This window comes from Ammospiza nelsoni, chromosome 9 (assembly GCF_027579445.1).
Source record: "Ammospiza nelsoni isolate bAmmNel1 chromosome 9, bAmmNel1.pri, whole genome shotgun sequence".
Classification (NCBI taxonomy): domain Eukaryota; kingdom Metazoa; phylum Chordata; class Aves; order Passeriformes; family Passerellidae; genus Ammospiza; species Ammospiza nelsoni.
Genome location: NC_080641.1, coordinates 6,287,986 through 6,308,441, shown reverse-complemented (window position 1 = coordinate 6,308,441; position 20,456 = coordinate 6,287,986). Strand labels below are relative to the sequence as shown.

General features: G+C 47.5%; 1 protein-coding gene across 9 annotated transcripts in view; it reads left to right on the top strand.

Annotated features, from left to right (window-relative positions):
* The window catches only part of PACS2 (phosphofurin acidic cluster sorting protein 2), a 78,496-nt gene that overhangs the window by 34,038 nt on the left and 24,002 nt on the right, over positions 1–20,456 (top strand). For 3 of the 9 annotated variants that reach the window (XM_059478371.1, XM_059478378.1, XM_059478379.1), the window contains 14 exons: positions 821–946; positions 2,973–3,135; positions 4,201–4,274; positions 5,001–5,081; positions 7,121–7,180; positions 8,378–8,535; positions 10,262–10,352; positions 11,076–11,153; positions 11,870–11,991; positions 12,476–12,611; positions 13,238–13,342; positions 14,767–14,873; positions 15,535–15,689; positions 18,885–18,995. In XM_059478371.1, the coding sequence (XP_059334354.1) occupies positions 821–946; positions 2,973–3,135; positions 4,201–4,274; positions 5,001–5,081; positions 7,121–7,180; positions 8,378–8,535; positions 10,262–10,352; positions 11,076–11,153; positions 11,870–11,991; positions 12,476–12,611; positions 13,238–13,342; positions 14,767–14,873; positions 15,535–15,689; positions 18,885–18,995 (1,567 nt within the window). The remainder of the gene's footprint in view (positions 1–820; positions 947–2,972; positions 3,136–4,200; positions 4,275–5,000; positions 5,082–7,120; positions 7,181–8,377; positions 8,536–10,261; positions 10,353–11,075; positions 11,154–11,869; positions 11,992–12,475; positions 12,612–13,237; positions 13,343–14,766; positions 14,874–15,534; positions 15,690–18,884; positions 18,996–20,456) is intronic. The other 6 variants (XM_059478380.1, XM_059478377.1, XM_059478376.1 and 3 more) reach the window with 6 other exon arrangements.

The following is a 20,456-nucleotide window of genomic DNA, read 5'->3' as shown; positions in this document are numbered from 1 at the left end:
TGCAAAAGAAGCATCCTTTGCTTGGGAATGTCCTCTTTGAGATCCTGGCAATTAGGTTCTCCTGTCTGCTGGTTATTTAGTACTATTTATGTTGTATATTTGAAGCACATGTCCCATCTCATCTCTTGGGATGAGAACTGGTCAGGTTGCTGCTTTATCTTTCCTTGAAGACTTTTCTTCCTTTGGACAGCTCCTCCTTCACAGTTATGGTTGTGGTTAGCCTTACTCATTCCCTAATAGTCTCTGCTTGGCTTCACAGCTTTTTGTTCCTGGAGGAGGTGTATAAACAAATGTATTTTCTGGGAGGAGGTGTATAAACAAATGTATTTTCTTGTATGGAACATGCCTTGGGAGGATTTATGTCTCTGCAACATAACCTGGCAGTAGGACAGGTTGTTTTTTTTTTTCCTTGACTTAATTAATTAAAATACAACCAATTAAGAAGTGTCCTTGTGCTGAGGGAAGGCAGTGTCCTGCCAGGACTGTGGGGTCTGTGGCTGTCCCTGCCTTGTGCAGGGCAGCACCAAGGCTCCGCTCCTGGGCATCAGCTCTTGGGGACAGTGTCTCCTGGAGGCTGCTCATCTCCCTGGGCCCAGCCCTTCCCAAACTGAGCAGCAGCTCTGTGTGCCTGGGTTGTGTTTTTGGAGTGCCTGTCTGAGCTGTTTGAGTCTTCCCCGGGATAATGAAGAACTGTGCACTGAGTGTGATTGAGCTGCAGGAAAGTCCTGGGGCTGTTCCTTAGGAATGGAGGTTATCCACTAAGCTTGGGAGATACTGCCAGGAAGCAAAATGAACTTTTGCACTGTGTTTCCCACCTCAGTACCCTCACTTCTTGAAGAGAGAAGGCAACAAGCTCCAGATCATGCTGCAGCGGCGCAAGCGCTACAAGAACAGAACCATTTTAGGCTACAAGACCCTGGCTGTGGGATGCATCAACATGGCTGAGGTGAGCTGCTCTCCACAGGCTCTGCTTGCACACCTGGACATCCTCCTTTCCCTCCAAACCCACTCTTGTCACCTGCCTCCTTGAGAAGGACCTGACAGGGTTTCAAATAGCTGCAGTCTTAATAGCTGCAATTGGTATTCACAGGGCAATATTTGAACCAGATTTTACTACTGAGTAATAATATCGAGCGTTTTCTGCCTCATCTCTTAATGGCTAAAGCTTTCACAAGGATAGCTTGTGACCTTTTGAGGGTTTTGTTATTGTTTTGTGGCTTTATTAGAGTTAGGGGGTCCAGATCAAAAGTGCAGAATGAAACAGAGTCACTTGGGCAAGTCTGCCAACCCTGAGAAGTGGTAAAGTTAAAGCAAGATTTGCTGTGCTTCTCAGTGCCACAGTATGAGAGTTCAGGATTAAGCAATTTCTCTCATTTTGCTTGAAAAACCCTTGGCCATTGTTATTTCATGGCTGTTGGTAATTTAGGTGGAGCTCTATTTATGAGAAGTAAATGATAAAATTAATGCTGGAGTCAAGTATGGATAAATTATTCACAAAGGCTTTCTGAATGGCATGGCTCCATGCTTTGTTACTTCATGCCCTGTTTAATCTCTGCTGTTTCAGTGTCTGAGTGTTTAGAAATGGGCTTAGCGGTAGCAAGTTCAGTTTCACACCAATATTTTTCATCAGACTGCATTCTGTCAACAAATGACTTTTATCCAAAATAAGCCAATGTTACTCTGTGGTGAGTTATTATTATATTAAATAATTCACTCTAAAGTGTGCTTCTCTTGTGTGAGTGCAGCTTCTCTCAGCCCTGCAGTGAATGATGAGTTCCTTATTTGATTTGGCCAAGTGCACGGTGTTGCAGCTAACATTTTTCCTGCACTGTTTGATTTGTTGGATAAGCAGAAAGTAAATACTGCTGTAAGGCAGAAAACATGTGGGCCCATCAGTTAGAGTCACTGGTGAACTTCTGAGTGTTGGGCATTTTGCTGCTGCTACATGTGGTTTTTCTTATGTCTGTTTGTAATGTCAGCTGACTGGGGTTAGAAGGTCAAAAATGTTCCAAGGTTCACCATGTTAGGAAACAGTTGCTTTCCAGCTCATCTGGAGTATTTATGAAATTGAAGTCTTCAGGAAAACTGATTTTACAAGCCCTCCCCTCCCCTTTGGAGTTTATAGGATGATGACCCCTAAACTCCACTGACTCATTTCTTTTAAAAAATACAAAAAGTTCTCTTAAGCTGTTGAAACAGAGCAGTGAATTGGAGTTGAGAGTGAGCAGTTTCAGAGCAGGGGACATATGTTCCTCATCAGCTCAGGTCTGTTTAGGTCCCTGTGAGGAGGCACAGAGCAGCCTGGTGTGTGTTGCTGTGCAGGTGAGGGCTTGGGCTCACTCACTCTGGTGGGGCAAGAGAAGAACGCAACATTCTGGGGAGAAACCTCTGAGCTGGGAGTGGCAAAGGAAGGAGAAACCTGCACCAGGATGTCCCTCTGCCTCCACCACTGACTTATTTGTCATGCCCTGCTGCTTCATTGTCCTATGGTTAGTGGCCAGTTCCTCTGAGATTTGTGTGTCAGCTCTCCACAGCAAGGATATTTTGCTTTAGGAGGCACTCTACATCTGTATCTCACCAAGAATTTTTGCTTTTACTGGCTGTTTTGCTTGGTTTTAAGACAATATCAAGTTCCTTAATTAGGTGTTCAGAAGGTGGGTAACTTGATAATTCAAATCAGTTCTGTGCTGGGAAGCAAACACATAGTAATGAGGTAGTCAAGTACTCTGCTTCAAGGGTGAGTTAATCAGCTCTTAAGTTCAGAATTTTGTTCTGTTTCCTTCCATCACTTTCATTAGCAGTCAGATAAAATCTCAACGAGCCTCGTGGATTGCCTGCAAGTGGCTCCTGTGGTTACAAGGTCCTGGAAATGTAGAGTAACTCCATTAACATAAAAAACTCTAGTAGTATGCAAATGATACAAGTTTAAATACACTTAAATGCAGATTTGTTCTGCTTAATTTCTGTCCCAGGTGATGCAGCACCCTACAGAAGGTGGCCAGGTTCTGAGCCTTTTCAGCAACATCAAAGAGGCTCCAGTGAAGGTGGCAGAAATCTGGATCTTCTCCTTATCAAGTCAGCCAATCGACCATGAGGACAGCACGATGCAGGCCAGCCAGAAAATCAAGTCTACAGGTGAGAGTCCAACCACTTTCTCTGAGGACCACTGAGTGTCCTCCTGAGCCAGCTGGAGTTAAATTACCCCACCTGGCCTTGGGTGCTTCCTGGGACAAATGAGGACTGGTCTGCACAAGTTGCTCTGTCTATGAGTGATCAGTGCAAAGAAAACCCACTCTGCAAAAGTGCTGCTGTGCAGGCAGGGAGTGTGACAGGGACAGTTGTCAGAGCTCTCCTGCATGCCACACCACACCTGAGCCTTCAGGTAGGCTTGGCTGTGTCCTTACCAGTGCTCTCCCTGCATTATTGGTGGATGTTTTGGGAGCCTGTAGCTTCTCACCTGGCTATCAGTGTTGTATTCAGGAGATTCACATTTAAGCTACTCTTCCATCTTCTTTTTCCTTTGAAAAGAAGGAAAATTTTTCTACAATAAATTTCATTAACTTTAGATGAGAGCCTGCAAGCCTGCAGTACATTTTGCTGGGAGTGATGGCCTGGCTTAATGAGTGTAAATCCATGATGTGGTGCACTGTATAGGGAAGTCACTGGGTTCAGGCTTGTGGTGATGTTTTTATGTGGTACCAGCCCTCTGCTCACTGCTGGAAGAGTGACCTGCTGAAGGTAGTGCACATGTGGTGTTTGTGTGTTGCTGCCTGGGGCCAGGCAGCTCACCTGAAGGGCCATTTCCATAAAGGTTTTGTTGTGTTTCACCTGCCCCTTTAAGTCAGTTATGCACAGGTTAGGGGGAAAAAGAATTTCCCTTGTGGAGAAACCTCTTTACTTGCTGCTGTCTACCAGGTGGTTGGTACTTTCCAATGGGAGGAAGTTTCCTCCTCTTATTAAGAGGAGGAGGAGCCTTCTCTGTGTCCTGGTCCTTCCTTCTTACTGGGTGTGTTTCTCCTCATTCCTTTCCTCCAGACAATTCCCATCTCACTGGTTCTAGCAGGGATAGATGCCTGCTAATTTATCTTCTCCTTGTGTGCCTCCTTTCTTGATTTGTGCCTTCAGCTGGCCTTTTCTGCTCCTGAGATGAGACCTTGAAGGAGTTTCACAGGATCTTTCCCCTCTTTCCTTCCCTTTCAGACAACTATTCCGAGGAAGAGTACGAGAGCTTCTCTTCTGAGCAGGAGGCCAGTGATGATGCCGTGCAGGGCCAGGTACTGTTCAGGGCATGGCTTCTCCCTGAGAGGGCTCAGTGGAGCATGTGCACTCCCAGCTCCTGCTTGAAACTAAAAGCCTATTTCTGGATCTAAACCACGCCAGTGTGAGACTGTTACCAAGTGTTCAGCTGCACTGGAGAGAGCCTGCACAGTAACCCATTTCTTCTACCATGCTGTGATTTATCTGTTCACGTGTTTGGACTTGAGCTCCCTGGAAAAACATTGGCATCCTTGTGCTTCTCTGCTTAATGGTCAGGGAGTCATTTAATTGCTTCTATAGTGCTCATTGGATTCAAAGAGCCAACGTGGATCCCCAGCTGTAATTAAAGGGCCAGTGGGGTCTGAGGCAGCCTTTAGTCTTTAATACCTTTTTCGCAATAGGTCCTTATGGAGAATCCCTGACTGGATGTGAGATGCTTTTGAGTTTGGGTCTTACTTTCCTTCAGACTCTGGCATCACCTATCAGAAGGGACTGAGAGAGGGACCCACCAAGATGTGGGGCTGTGACTGTCCTTGTTCCTTGAATGTAGAGCTAGGGCTGTGTTGCTTCTCCAAGCAGACCTGTCTCACTTCCTTTTCCCTCTACCATCATAACTGCAATTAAGGCAAATGCTGGATGCCTGGAAGACACAGCAGCAGGTTCATCTGCATAGAAAGAACACTTTGGCATGCTCATGTGTCTCAGAATGACGAAGGTAACACGGGACTCCTCTTTCTGTTCAGGATTTGGATGATGATGAGTACGAGATGGGGAAGCCCAAGAAGCAGCGGAGATCGATAGTAAGAACGACGTCCATAACCAGGGTCGGTGGAAATCAGTTTTACTAACACTGATGGCCTTTGGCCAGGATGTGCAGTGCATGTGGCTTGTGGGACACCAGGCATGCTGGCCCAGCATGGAGCTTGGGGGCATGGTCACAGCATGTGAATAGCTAGAGAAAGCAGCCAGTTCAGGCAGTGGGACCATCCAAGGTGTGTGCATGTATTGAGTGTCCCTTGGCTGCAAGGTTAAGGAGCTCCAAAAATCATGCAAGTGTATGAAATTCCATCCCCATGAAGGAGGTAGTGCAGGATCCATGCTCATGTAAGTCCTGACAGTGGCTCTAAGTGAAGGAATGCTCTGCATGGGAGAGGCCAGTGAGAAGTTCTCAGAATGGAGTGGCTTAGTCAGGGGTTGGAGCTTGATGGATAAACTTCAGGTGGTGCATGTGGTGCTGAGACAAGAGAAGTAGCTGGATATGGTATATATAGAAGCTTTAGAAAGATGCATGTGGCTGTCCACCCTCCCCCACAAGCATGGGTGTGCCTGCAAAGCTGCACTTGTGTGCAGCAGGGACTTGAGCTTCACCACACCATGGTCTGAGGCTGTTTCTGAAATCCACATTTTGATGAGGTCTGAAATAAACCCTGTTTTGACCTGAATCTGTCACTATAAAGACCCTTCCTGTGAGACCAGGAGTGTGCTAGTTCATACCCTTGGTGTCCATATTGTTTTGAACAGTGACCAGTCAGGACAAAATCCACCACCTGGTATTGAGCAAGGAACCCATAAGAGGAAAGCCCTTCCAGCCCTGACCTCTGAACTGATGCTGGAGGTCCAGCTGGTGCAAAACTGGGTTTGGTGATGCCAGTTAAGTTACCATCAGCCCAGCTCCAAACCAGATCTGCTCTCTATAAAACCATTCAGGCCAGCAAACAGCTCTGGCCATGTCCCCCTGGCTGCTGCATGCTGAGTGTCCCCTCTGTGGGCTGCTGAACTGCCCCCAGGTGTTGTCATGGGTGGGTTTGCTTGAGCCAGAGCAGAACTGTCACTATTGTGAGAGCATCTCAGCCTCAGGGATGCACTGGGGGTGGAAACAGGACTGTCTAGGGACAGTGTCCTGGATTTATTTCACCTAAGCTTCAGCTGCAGGGTAGGAGCTCAGAGATAAAGGGTGCAGTCTGTGTGAAGTGTCTGAGGCCAGAGTTGGGAGTAGGCAGTTGGACTGGCAGGACCTCAGGAGAGTCAGCAAATGAGCAACTTCCTTCACCTCAGAATGTCCAGGTTCCAGCCATTTGCTTCTCCCTTTCCTCCTGACCCAAGGATGCCACCTCAGATGCTCTGTACCAGCACTGAAACCTGGGCCCTTCTTGAGGATGTGCCCAGTTTGTCAGTGACAGGCAGAGAAGGGCTGGGCAAACCTCAGCTCTTTGATCTGCAAAAGGGGAGCCCCTGTGGGTGAGCAAGCACAAAGGGAGGGCAGCAGTGTGCCTTGTGTTGTTCTGGCCTTGGTTCCTGCTGTGCCCAGGATCTGGGAGTGTGACTCAAGGAACATTTGTGCGATGGGGCAAATGCTGAGGATAAGTGCCACAGCTTTTCACCAGTGCTGCTAGTGAAATAAATGAACCTGCCATGCAAACTCCTGCAAAAAAAACCCTCATGCTTTGGTGGTAAAAATCACATTTGTTCTTGGGGTCAGTGGGTAGTTCTCTATGTTGGCTCACCCTTGTTAAGAATCAGAGAAGTTGATTTTCAGGTGTTTTCCAGGAATATATCAAAAAGGCACAGGGAGGTGATCTGGCAGATAAAAATTGTTATCCATTGTGTGTCCAGCCAAAAGTGGAGTGCCATCTTTCAGATTTGCAGTGCTCGTTGGAGTGGGACTTACCATTGGTGGTAATGAAGTTATCATGGGTGTGGAGAAGCTGATTTCAGTGTAAGGACAGCGGAGAGGTGGTGCCAGATGTTGTTTGATTTTAAACAGCAGGGTAGCACCAGTGTCAGATGTGTCTGGCTTCTTGCAGGCTGGGAGAAAACAGCTCACTTAATGCTTTACTTATGTAAAAGTGTCTTTAACTTGCAGCAACAAAACTTCAAACAGAAGGTTGTGGCATTGCTGAAGAGGTTTAAAGTGTCTGATGAGGTGAGTAATTCCTTCTGTAAACCTCTCTGCCTTGTGTGCTGCCCTCTGCTTGGTGCATCTTGCTTTAGTCTTCAGGAACACTCCCCTGTTTCCTTCTGTTCCCTTCATTTTGTTTTCAAGTCCACAGTGGACGTGACCTTTCCTTACAACCTAGCCTTGCAGGGAGGCTTGAGGGCCAATTTCTAAATGTCAACAAGCATTTTGTAGATGCAGTTTTATCAAAAGCAGATTTTGGCAGCTGTGTGCGTACCCATTAGTTTTGCAGATTGCTTTGAAATTATCTCTGACCCGTTCAAAGGCAAGCAGTCCAAATGGTGTGTATTGCTTGTGAGGTTAAAGCCCAGCCTGTTTGATCATCTTACTGGAACAGCCAGGCAAGACATGAAAAACTTGGATGGGGAGCTCAATCCACAAGAGTCAGCTGCTTGGTCAGAGCAGGAGAGGATGAAACAGGTCCAACCCCCCAGAAACCTGTGTAGCCATAAGTATCCAACACAAAACCAGTCAACATCTCCTTTGGCTGCGGGGCTGATTCTGTGGCTTGTGGGAAAGAGGGAGGAACTCCTGGTGCTGCCTTGCTCTTCCAAGCAGCTTTGCTGGTCTTGCCAACCCAGCTCGGCAGAGTCAGGACCCGCAGCTTGGAGCCCAGGCAGCTGCTGCTGCTTTTTCTGCAGCTGCCACTCCAAAAGCAAGCTCTGGTCAGGGCGCTGCCCCTGCTTGCTGCGGGCTGTGTGTAAAGCGAGTTGGGTGGGAGGTGTTTGTTCTCCTGCCTCGCCACTGGCAGCCGATCCTCCTCCAGGTTTCAGGCGCCTCCTGTGGACATTTCTGGGTATCAAATCAGGAGGTGTCAGGGCAGCTTTCTCAGTGAAAACCAATACAGGCTACACTGCTGGGAATACTGGAGTTTTGTGCTGATTCTAGGAGGACTGAGTATCCTTTGGAGCTTTAAAGCTTTGTTTATTGGACATAACCAATGGCATGCTCATGGATGCCTGGTCCAACATGTAACTCCTGCTTAACCAGGCATTGACAGGCTTGATCCAAGACAAGCATTTCTCATGTACTTAGTGTTCCTGGAATATAGTATCCTAGCACCAGGAATAGAATCTTACTGCCAGGACTGGTGTCCTGCAGGGCTGGTGTGGGATCAGTCTGGCTCCTAGCAGAGCTGGTGATGCCTCTTTTTGTCCTGTGTAGGTTCTGGATTCAGAGCAGGACCCAGCAGAGCACGTTCCAGAGGTGGAGGAGGATTTGGACCTTCTGTATGACACGCTGGATATAGAGAACCCCAGTGACAGCGGGCCAGAAATGGAGGATGATGACAGTGTCCTGAGCACTCCAAAGCCAAAGCTAAAGTAAGTGTGAGGCAGCTTCTGCTGGGCCAGAGAGATGGCTGGCAAACCCATCCAGTCTGCTGGGGCTTGTAGCTTTGTCAGCCACAGTTTTATTCCCACTCTTCTGTGGTTTCTTTCCCCCTCCTGACATGGTGGTGTTAGAATGAGAGTGACAGCTTGTGATCTAGAGGTGTGGGAGGGTCTGACTTCCCTTCAGTCCCAGCTCTTCCTTGTTCCCTTTGCAGATGTTCTGCTGCCCTGCCAGCTGAGCACAGGGAAGGTAGAACCAGGAAGGAAATGTGTCCCAAAGCAGGAGTAGAGGCAGGGATGAAGAACCAGGGAGGAAATGTGTGCTAAGGCAGGAGTAGAGGCAGGGATGAACAAGGCACACTGTCTTTCTGGAAAGACCTTTCCTGTAATAACACCCTGTGTGGAAAGAGAGTCTTTGCAGGGATTAAGGAAGCAGAGCTGCAGGAAACAAGTGGATTCCTCAGGGCCCAAAGGCATTGGCTGCAGCACATGTGGATGTGCTCCAGCCTGCTCTTAAAGAGCTCCTGTGGGTCAGTCCCAGCACTGTGGGGCTGAGCTGGGGGTTGCTGGCTCAGGGTCTCAAGCAGATGCAGAGCTCTGAGCTAACACAGCTGTGTCACACTCTGCTCAATAAAGGCTGAAAATGTGAGACTGAGCTGACTCCTGCTTCTGGCTGGGGTGTGGTTGCAGGCTCAGGCCCTCAGTGTGTGATGGCTCTGGAACACAGACTTATGGCACTGACCACTGCAGCTGGTCAGCACAGCATCTGCTAAATCTGCTAATTACCAGGTGTCATTATGGCCTCATTAATGTTGAATAACCTCATTGGGCTGAGAACACATTCTGGGTCTGGAGAGAGCTGTTCCCTGTCAGTGAGCCAGGAGATGCCAAGGATAGACTGGGGCAGCAATGGAAATGGTGGGGCTGCTGGCATGTGAAGGTGTTGGGTGCTTAACCCAAGATTCCAGCCAGCTGGTTGGCCCTACCATGAAGGGATTTGAAAATAGATGTGTTGTGGTAAGCAGCTGCTTTGCAACAAACCAAAAAGTTCCACTCTGCACACTGAGAGTTCGTGTCCTGTTCCCTGGAGCTGAGGAGCAAACTGTGCTGGGCTATGTGATTGCTGGAGTAAGAACTTACTGTGTGTGGTCCTGGGGAGACACTCTGTAGTTTCCTAGGTCCAGTTCTGGTGTTCATATCTTGAAGAGGATATGATAAATGTTGATGCCTTTGAGGCAGCTTTTCCCCACAACAACAAAAAATCAGTTCCTTACGTTGTAATTGAGTCTTGTAGCCTGATGTGATGAGCTGCCTTTGGAGTGGAAGCATAATCTGATTGTGTGTGGTACCTTATCTTACTGAGCAAATGTGTAATTGGAGCCTAGGGCTGGCAGCCAAATCCAGATGCAAGCTGGAAACAAAATGTATATTAGCCCAAGAATCACTTACCCAGGAGCAGAATGTTGGGGTGTGGGGGTAGCTTTAATTCTGCTTGCTGTATGTCATTCAGAAGCTTAATTCAGGAACGCCTGGACTTTTCTGGCTTCTCTTACTGTCCTGGACACCCTCCTCTCCTTTCAAAAGTAGCCTGTTTTACTGGAACCACTGGGGAGCAGTGAGATCCTCTGGGAACTGTTGTGCTGCTTTGCTCTGAGTGTGGTGGACTTGCCCTGTCAGTTTTTGGTAATAAGAAATGGGTTTTACTTTTCTTATTTAGACCTTACTTTGAAGGACTGTCACACTCCAGCTCTCAGACAGAAATTGGGAGCATTCACAGCATCAGGAGCCAGAAAGAACCACCAAGTCCTGTAAGTCACATTTCAAGTGTTACCTCTCTGCACTCTCTCTAATTGCATGTGTAAATTGAAACACCCTCTCTGACACCCCTAACTTCCCAAGGATTTGGATGCAGAGATACAAATTTTCTGCTAAGAAAACTCATTTGGACTTCTTGGGGACTGGAGATTTTTTGGCCAGTTTGGGGTTTTTTTTTTGTTGCTTTTTGTTTGTTTTTTGGGGTTTTTTTTGTTGTTGGTTTTGTTTTGTTTTAATGCAAATATGGTATTAAGTCGAGGGTGCATCTTCAGCTTATGTATTGAATACTTGCTGATGGTGTAAATAGCTTCAGATTCCCATGTGCCTGAAATGACTGCCAGGATGGGAGATGTTGCCTGGGAGTTTTAGGGACTTCCTAGCACTCTGTGGAGGAAGCTTTTCTTTGCTGATGTTGGGGTATTTTTCCTGATGGCTGACAGTGAATGGTCAGGGGCAGCTCAGCTGCTTTTCCATTCCCTCCTGAATGGACATAAGGTGTCAGTCCCATCCCACAGCATTTTATTGCCTCTCCTGTGTGTTGTGCATCAGCTTTGCCACATCCCACAGTGATGTGTGAGCAGGGAGCACTGCTGGCCATGCTGCAGAGCTGTGTGATGTTTAAATGGAGAAGCCTCTCTTCTGAACAGCCTGACCCAGAGAGCATGGCTGGAAACTGTGCTGGTGCTAAACCTCCTGAGGATTTTTCTTCTCTCAAGCAGGTAGAAGTGCCTGAAAAGACAAAGAGTCTTGGAACCAAACATGCAGGCGACAGTGTTTCTGACACTGTCCCTTATGTAAGTTGAAAATGCACTTTTTGACCTTCCTCCTGTCAGTTTGGTGTCAGCTGTGGGCTGCATTCTGTGGGGTGCATCTGTCTGTCTGTATAGCTGCACATGCAACACAACTTCCATGGGTAAAATCAGCTGCAGTGAAGATGGCACTGAGTTCTCCTCCTGGCCTTAGTTTGGAGCTTCTTGTCTTTCAGCCTTTTGCAGGTGAAATGCTCTCTTTGACTTTTGTTCAAACAGCTAGCCCAAAGTTTGCCACTGAGCACATAAAGGATGCTCAAGGCTGTTCCATTTGATCAGACAGAAGTATTACTTTAAGCTGATTGGGCAGAAATCAAGCTGGTCCTGGGGTAGAAATCTCAAAGCTCAAGTTGCTGTGCTGGGAACGTGGGGTGTGTAACATTTCTCTCATTTCTTTCTGTCTTAGCTAGTTCATTTGGGTACGATGAATTCATCTGCATTGCATGAGGAGGCATGTCCCTGGCTTTGAGCTGTGAGAGTGCCTGTTCCAAACAGCATCTCTGAACACCTTTCCTCCCTCCAGCTCCCTTGTGAGGCAGAGCTGGGAACAGGTAGCCCCAGACAGCCACTCCTGGTTCCCCCCTTTGGCAGTGAGGAGGATGTCTGGAAGAGGCAGGCTCAATATGCCCCAGCCGGAGCTAAACTCTCAAGGTGAGACAGAGGGTTTGTTCCTGCTAATTCTGTTCCCTGTGTTTTGGCAGGAGTCTAACCAGCAAGCTGAGGTCCAGGAGGCTGAGCTCCCCACTCCAGATGTGTTTGTGGAGAAGCTCCCACCCAGTGGGAAGATCACAAAGACAGAGTCTCTCATCATCCCATCCACCAGGTACAGGGGACAGGGCTGTGCCTGCTGCAGGCTGCTCAGGGGAGTCATGGACAGTGTGCTAGTACTTGGTCAGGGTGGCCTCAAGGCAGTAAGCTGCAAGGACATCCTCCTGTGTTTGGGCACTTGAGCAATGGGTCTAGAGCACTTGGTAAATGATTGTCCAGAGGTATTCTGTGCTGCTTTGGGTGTGTGACTGCAGTTTGCCTGGCTGGATCTTATGATGCTGGTGTAGCAGTAGCAGAGAGGGGATGTGGGTGTTAGCACAGGCTGTGGAAGTCATCCTGGGACTCCTGGGAATGTGCTGAGCCGTGAGCTGTGCTGTCAGAAGCAGAACCAGCCGGGCTCAAGCTAGCTCAGATCTCCGTGCAGAATTCCCTCCCCGGTGCTTGTGCTGGCATCACTGGGGCTGCCAGACGGGCGGTGGGGCTCTGGGGGCTGTGTCTCGCTCAGAAGAGGGCCTGCCCTGGCAGTGTGAGTCTCCCAGCAGGTCTGAGGGGAAGCAGACGGGCCGGCGGGGCAGGAGCACGTCGCTGAAGGAGAGGCAGCCGGTGCGGCCGCAGAACGAGAGAGCCAACAGCCTGGACAACGAGCGCTCCCCGGACACCCGGCACCACCTGCAGGTCGGCTGGCTCTGCTGCCCTCCAGCCACTCCCTGCTCCTCCTCTCTCTCCTTGTCCTTCTGGTTCGGGCTCTGTCCCTGCTGGGAAGGAACTGGGCCCCGCAGCTTCAGGAAGGAGGGAGTTTGTCTTGGCTAAAATGTTCTCTTCCATGCAGTCCGCTGGGGTTTGCCAGCTTGGAGCTTTGTCAGCCAGCCATAAACTCAAAGCACTGGAGCAGATTGTTAGAATGAGAAATGAATAGGGGTGTGTTGAGGAATTACTCCTTTGAAATAAGGCAGATTGCTAGGGACTGTCTTGTGCACAGCATATGTGCTGTGCTTTTGTTAGCTGTGGGACTCACTTATTTCCCTCCTTGAAGGAGATTGTTCCTGGCTTTTATGAATCTTAAATTCCTGGGCTGCTGTTAGTTGGTTGGTATAAAGTGATGTAAGTAAAAGTGCATGGCAGAAGGAGTAGTGGCCAACAAATCCATGGTGGCTGACACTGGGGAAGCTGCAGAGTGTCCAGTGTGCCTTTGCTGAGGGGTGACTGGCCAGCATGCACATCAATTGCAAGAATTGGAGCTGCAGGCTTGGTGACCAAAGCTGACACCTCTTTCTGTTCCTTCTCTGTGTCTTTATTTCCAGATCCCCAGGAAAACAGTGTATGATCAGCTGAATCACATCCTGGTTTCTGATGACCAGCTGCCAGAAAACATTATCCTTGTCAATACATCTGACTGGCAAGGCCAGGTAAGGGCAGGAGGCATCACCTGGAGCACAGTTCTCCTGCACTGTTCTTCCTCAGGAATGGACAGGCCTTGAGCTCTGCACTGACCAAGCAGGGTCTGCTGCCTGCAGAGTGCTCAGTGCCCACAGGCTGGATTTCATCTGGCCAGGAGATGCTGGGATCTTATAAAGCTTTGCCACCTGAGCCTTTCCACAGAGGTGTTTTCTTCCCCAAATAATGCCATTCCTTGTGGTTAGCAGCACTGGGAGTGTGGCTAAACCCTTGCACTCAGAAGCCCCCTAAACTGTGGTAGGCTGGGACAAAGGAAGGTCTGACCTTGTGGTGGTTTAGGCTGAGATTTCTGAGCACAGGTGGTGAACAGGAGAAAATGTTTTGGATCAGCTCTGTAGCCATGTACACGTGCCTGTGACTGCTGACTGCAGGAATCGCCCCATCCTTGCTGAGTGATGGTTGTTTTAAGGAGAACTCTGACCAATACTTCCTTTTGCTGACAACAGATTTGGGAATTTTTACAAATTTGGAGCAAATTTTCCTCCTTTTGGAGCCTTATTCTGAGAAAGCAATGAAATATGTATGGAAGAGGACCAATGTACACGTGCTGGGTGGCCCTTGCCTGGGGAACTTGTGCCAGGCTTGTGGAGTTACATTGTCTGCTTTGGCTTTCTGTTTCTGAAAGAACTAGGGTCTCAATGTGTGAAAGAGCAAAAATACCATCTGAGCTGCTGGTTCCACTGTCTCTGTTCTTGGAAGACACAGAAATGCCTTCTAGAGATGGACAGAAGATATTGTAGATCACCTTCCAGGGGTTCTGGCAGCTTGTGCCTGCAGTATCAGAGGGCATGAGGGATATGGACTGGAGTGTATAGATTAGTCATGCAGAAATTGAAAGTGTGAGATAATTACTGAGTGCTATAATTAATGTTCATGTGTACTTGAGGTGTGTGGTGCCCCCATCAGCTGCATGGAGGGGAAACAACTCCTCACAAGGAGCATGGGTGTGGTAGCACCCTTCCCTTTCTTCAGTGTTTAAGGATGGGCAGAGCACTGCATTTCTTTAAAATGGAAATCAGAGAGCTGCAGCTGCACTGCCAGAAGCAGGCAGGTAAGCAGTGTCTGCTCTTTCCCAGGGCTGTCTGCTCAGTGAATGCTCTGCTGGCCCTGCCCTCTGTGGCTGTAAAAACTGTGCTGCATCTCTGGGACATGGTGTTGTGTCTGTCAAGAAGATGCTTCCATTTTTCTAGGAGAACTTTCCTTTGGCTGCTGTGCGGGGAGGAGGCATTTGTGAAACAGCCACATCACCTTCAGACACAGGGAGAGTGCCCAGGAGTGGGTGTGAGAATACTCAGGAGGTTGAGGGGGGCACATTTTCTTCTTGTGACAAACTGTACTGAAAAAAAGGACTAAAAATGTTCTGTTCTCTCCTCAGTACCTTTCAGATGTCTTGCAAAAGCACACCTTGCCAGTGGTCTGCACATGTTCCTCTGCTGATATTCAGGCAGCTTTCAGCACAATTGTCTCCAGGATACAGAGATAGTAAGTTCTCACCTAAAAGCCTCTCAGCTCCTGTGCCCCAGGACTCAGCGAGTTCATTTCTCAACTACTGCATGAAACCTTTCCAGTCTGCTCTCCTGAAGTCAGAATTGCATTCTGTGGCTCTTCAGCACTCACCACCTCTGCTGTTCTGCCTCGTGTGGGACATGCAAGCCCCCAGCAGCAGTGATTATCAGAGACTGTGCCTTGGGGGCTGCCTTGGGTGTGCAGTGCATGCAAAACAAATAAAAGGGTTTAAAATAGTTCTTGGTCTCCCTTCCAATTCCCAGAATAATTCCTCAGTTCCTGAAGGCACTCCCTGCTTACCTGCTGGAGGCTGTGGGTACCTGAGTGTGTTCTCTGACCCAGCAGTTAGTTAGGTACATCCTAACCTAGATAGTTGAGCCCAGCCCTTTAGAATATCAAAATGTGCAAAAGAAGGAGCAGGGAGACCAATTAAGAAATTACTGAAGAATGTTGTATTTTATGAATAATGTTTTAAGCTGCTGAGAATCATTGCAATATTGCCTTGTGTATTGAACAAACTCTCTTCTGCTATAATTGTTATTAACCAGTTTTTTTGGTTTGTCTTTTTTTTGCTGCTTGTTCTGAAATATGTGGTTGAAGGCACAATTACAAATATGTTTCCTCTTTTTCTGTCTAGCTGTAACTGCAACTCACAGCCTCCAAACCCAATTAAAATTGCAGTGGCAGGAGCCCAGAATTACCTCAGTGCTGTGTTGAGGCTCTTTGTAGAGCAGCTGTCTCACAAAACCCCCGACTGGCTCGGCTACATGAAATTTCTGATCATCCCTCTAGGTAAATAAGGAATGGTGTTTCCTCACAGGGAGGGGAATGGGTGAAATCTGCTGTGTTCCCTCAGGAGAAGCCTTTCTGGAGCTTTGGCTATGGGTTAAATGAGGCAAATTATTACATGATTGTGTGGTGCTGGTGTTGCTGCTCTTGTGGGAGTGAATTCCATCTCTAAGTTCCTGATCCAAAGTCTGCTTTTGTTTGAAGCAAGGGGTTAAGTACTTCCTCCCCTTACAGGGAGACTCTTATGCACAGAATTGTTCTGGAAACCCTTCTCCCTGGCTGAAATGTTAAATTCAGTGGGCACCACGTTTCCCAAAACAATAACTGTTCTGGCCTCCCTGGGCTTGACTCAGAAAAGATTAAGAAGAGGGGTTGAAATTTTTTAAAAGGCTCTGAAACTGCTGAGAATTTGAATTATTCAAATTACATGCATCTCTTGACCTTTACTTTTCATGCTGGTCTGCTCAGGTTTTTCCCTCACTTTACCTCTGCCCTTTCAGCAGCTCATCAAGCCTGCCTGGGTGGAACATTCCCCAGCTTGGATTGCTTGTGCTGAGGGAGGTAGAACGCACTGATAGCAGCACCAGGGGCCTCGTGCAGTCAGGAATGTGGTGGTGGCAAGGCCTGGGAAGCAGGGGAGTCACTGGTGCAGTGGGCAGGGACATCTGGGCACTGCTGGTGTGCTCCAGGGCTTGGCTTGTGTGGACAGAGCATTTAAGTGATGCAAGAACACTTGAAAAGCACTTTTTGCCAGTGTTTTCCAGTTTTCTGGGTTTGGGGGCAGCTGATGGAAGTTCCTATAGGAATCAGAAGCTGCTGCCCAGCACCGTAAACACTGGAGTTAGGCTGTCCATTCATTGGTGGCATTTGCAAAAGTTAAATAAAAAAGGCAGAGGAAAAGAAAGAACGGAATCCTTCTGTAAAAAAAGGCATTTCGTTTCCAAAGTGGTTGGCAGGAAGAGAAGAGAGAGCCCTTTAGGGAGGAAAAACAAAAAAATATTAATTTCTGCAAGGTTAAATGTGCTTTGAATGAGAATCTGTGTCTGAGACTTTGCTGCTCGCTTGCTGACTGTCTCCTGGCCTCAGAATAAGAGTTTTCTGTCCTGCAGTTTTTAATGATCTGAAAATACTCTCTTTGAAAGTGAAACACAAGATTTAACTAGTGTTTGGGTTTAGGTTGGTTTTTTAATCTTAAAACTTTGTTTTGTAATCAAAAAAGAAAAAAAACGAACCAGACACTTTGATAATGAAATGCTTTAGAACTGTGGATTCTTTTTAGATTCTACTTTAAATATAGCAACTTCTCTAACAGGATCTTTTCCACAGAAGTCTGCAGTATTTCCTGATTGGATCAAGTGCTTATTTCTGGCCAGCTCTCTGGCAGTTCATTAAAGTGATTGAGGAGCCACCTCTCATTTCTGACAATTGAAAAAGCACCAAAGACAGAATGGTGACCATGCCATAAATGTCTTAAAGGAAAAGCCTCTCTGCTGCTTGCAATACCTTTGAAATGGGGTTGGTGGTGAACTAGGGTTTCTCCATGGATGGGTTTACCTTCTGAGTCCACAGCTACACCCTCCAGTGACAGAAGAGTCAGCCCTCAGTGGTTTATTAGCCATCAGAAATGCTCAGTGTCTGTAAACATATGAACTGGGAGATTCAGTCCTGCTCCATGCCACTGATTGCATGGCTGTAAGACTCCTCTGCTGTCTAAAACACTGTATCCTAGCTGAAAAGGGGAAAATCAAATGTTGAGGGGTTTTTTTGGCTGTTTGGGGTATTTGAACATTTTATATAGCTCCCATGGGTAGGACTTCTTGGGAGCCTTGCTTTGATTACTTGTTTCCATGTGCAGAGTGTGGGAAAGCTTCTCCAGCCCAGGGTGCAGAGCTGTGCTGTGTGCCCTGCTCAAAACTCCCTGCAGGGGAAATGTGGGGTCCCAGCCTCTCCTGACCCTGAGGCAGCTCAGAGGCACCTCCTGCTTTCACCTCTCCTTGAAGGCTGGAAATCAGCTTGGAGGCTTGGAGCCCTGAGACAGTGGGTTTATTGTTTGGGTCTTTTTTTTCACCAGAGCTTTCCTGGAGCATGGTGAGGGCAGTTCAGCAACTGGGGTCATCTTGAAGGGATTTCTCAGGTTTCCAGTTAACTCAGCTGTCTGGAAGTGTGGCTTGATGGGCAAATTTGGTGTGCAGGAAGGAGGAAAATAATGTGATTAAGAGGAGTTCTGAGGCTGCTTCATGGCTGAGTGTAAATGTTCAGGGCTGGTGCTGAGCCTGACTGCCAGACTGGCTGGGCAGGGTGATCCTGGCACACCTTTTCTCCTGTGTTCAGAGACTGTGGAGGTAGTGGCTAGGGGGTGTTGTTTGTTTTGGGGACACAGATGGCCTTAAAGGAAGGTGGCTTAACATAATGAACCCTCCCAGGGCAGAGGTTGTCACTTGAACACCTTCCCTGTCCTGCTCAGTGTCAGTGTGCACTCAGATGTCCATGCAGGGCTGGAGGCTGGACACACAAAGCTTCTGCAGGAGATCTTTCCATGCTTATGGAGGAGCTGGGCCACGAGGCTCAGCCAGAGTGAGCAGGGACCTGCTGCACCTGCCAGTGTTCACTGGGTCCTGTAATGCTGGGGCTCTGCTTTCTGCCTCAAATTGCAGCCTATTTATTGAGCTTTTAGCCCTTCTCCACAGATTAAACAAGCCTCACTGGGTTGTTTGTCCTGCCTGGGGGCAATTGCCTCTTCTCAGTGTTGCAGAACAGCTGTGGGGTACAAATGGTGCTTGGAGGAAGGGGTCTGGCCCCTCCTGGCTGTGGTGCAGCCTGTGGGCAGGAAGGGCTGTTTGGGAGAGCTGCTTGCAAAACTGAGAGACATGGAGAGCTGTAGAGCCTTTGTGCCTTCCAAATCATTTATTTCCTCAGCAGTTTCCCAGTCCTGTTTCCTTTGGCCTTTTAAAATTTAATTTGTTAGGGGGAAGGTTCAAGTGAAAGATAGCAGTGTGTTGAAGCAGTCTGCACTGGGAAGTCTATTTGCATGCTCTTGTAGAGATAAGCTGGACTAAATGACTTGGTTATAATTGAAGAAATTTATTTCTGAGGTGTCTAGTGTGGTTTTGATTTTGGGGTTTAATTCCTTGCAGAACAAACCCATGCTTGTGTCCAGTGCTGGAGAACACAGCTGTGATGTTTTCCTTTCTTTCTTAGGCTCTCATCCAGTGGCCAAGTATCTGGGGTCTGTAGATTATAGATACAACAACTTCTTCCAAGATCTGGCCTGGAGAGATCTGTTCAACAAACTTGAAGCACAGACCACTGGTAAGACTCTGTGTCTGTCTGGCCTGTGTGGGATGAAAAGCTCGAGTGAGTAATTTTAGCAGAGGTCAAGTAAATACAAGAGGAAGCAGACAAGTGGTTTTGTTCCTCTTTTCTTCTCACTCCACCACATTCCCATTTCAGATGCTGACCTTTCTAAGTCTTGCCCATGGTGGTTTGCTCCCAGTTATTGGCTCCCAGAGGCATTAACTAGCTGCCTGTGAGTCATGCTGTTCTTACCTAGCTCTCAGCTTTGTTCTTTGATGTGGAGGTCTTGCTCCTAAGTTCAGTACATTGCTTTCCTTCAGGAACTGTGCAGCCTAAAACCTTTGGAAAACTGGAAGCTCTGGGAAGATTAACTTCTGTTAGTTGTGTGTGAGAAAGATCCTGCCAGCAGACTTGAAAACATTCTCATTAAAGAAGAATTTTGTTCTTCACCAGTGTGGTAACAAGTGGGAGCTGCCCTAGGTCAGACCAACAAGTTCCTGTTCTGATCTGAGTTTGTTCTAGGCCAGATTAAAACCTTACTTCAGTCAAAGTGCTAATTTGTTTAAAATATGAATGCTTACAGTTTCTCCCTCCTTTTCTTCAAGAATGGAAAGGAACAGGAGAAAGGAGGATTTACCACATTAAGGGCTATGTGAAGGCTTGAGATTTGATGCTGTTGTGGCAGCATTGCCCACACAGAAATTTCATTAGAAGGAAAAAGCTCTGAAGTTTGTGTAGCACCACGAGTGTTGCAATGTGGTTCTCCCTGTTGGAATTGCAGAGTTCCTGAGACTCCCAGAATGTTCCTGGAAGTCCTCTAGCCATGAGAGGAGGAGAGAGACCTCTTCAGGGGTAATTGTTGAGAGCTGTTTCCAGCAGAAGTCAGCCCTGTTTGGAGCAGGAGGCTGGACTAAAAATCTCCTAGTATGCTGTCCAAGCTACACTTTCCTTTAATCCTGAATTCAGGGAAGAACTGGTGTATGGAACTGGTTTCCTTTAATTACTTGGTGCACTTGAAAATGCAGAAAAATGTCAATACAGACTTGATTTTTGTGTCTGAATTAGGAATACTTCATTACCTGTGGAAACCCAGAAAGAGCCATATCTGTTCCTTAGTTGATTGTATGCTATAAGGAAAAGTCCACCTCATTTTTGTATAGTGCAGACTTTGTACATTCTGCATTTTTGTCTGTGTGGTGGCAGCTGCACAGGAACTCCATAATGGCACAAGAAGATTTGGCAGAGAGATCTTACCAAATAACTCTTACCAGTTCACTGTTCAAATACAAAGAGTCTGGGTTAAAATGCCCATTTTAAAGTATGGAAGTGCCTGTTGAAGGTCACTTGTGTTCCTGGGATCTCACAGTTGAGGCTCTTTGGTAGAAACCAAAGAAGTATGGAAGGCATTTAGCAAATGTCTTTGTGTCAACTTGAATGAACCACAGTCTCACAAAATCACAGGATCTTTGTGCTCTT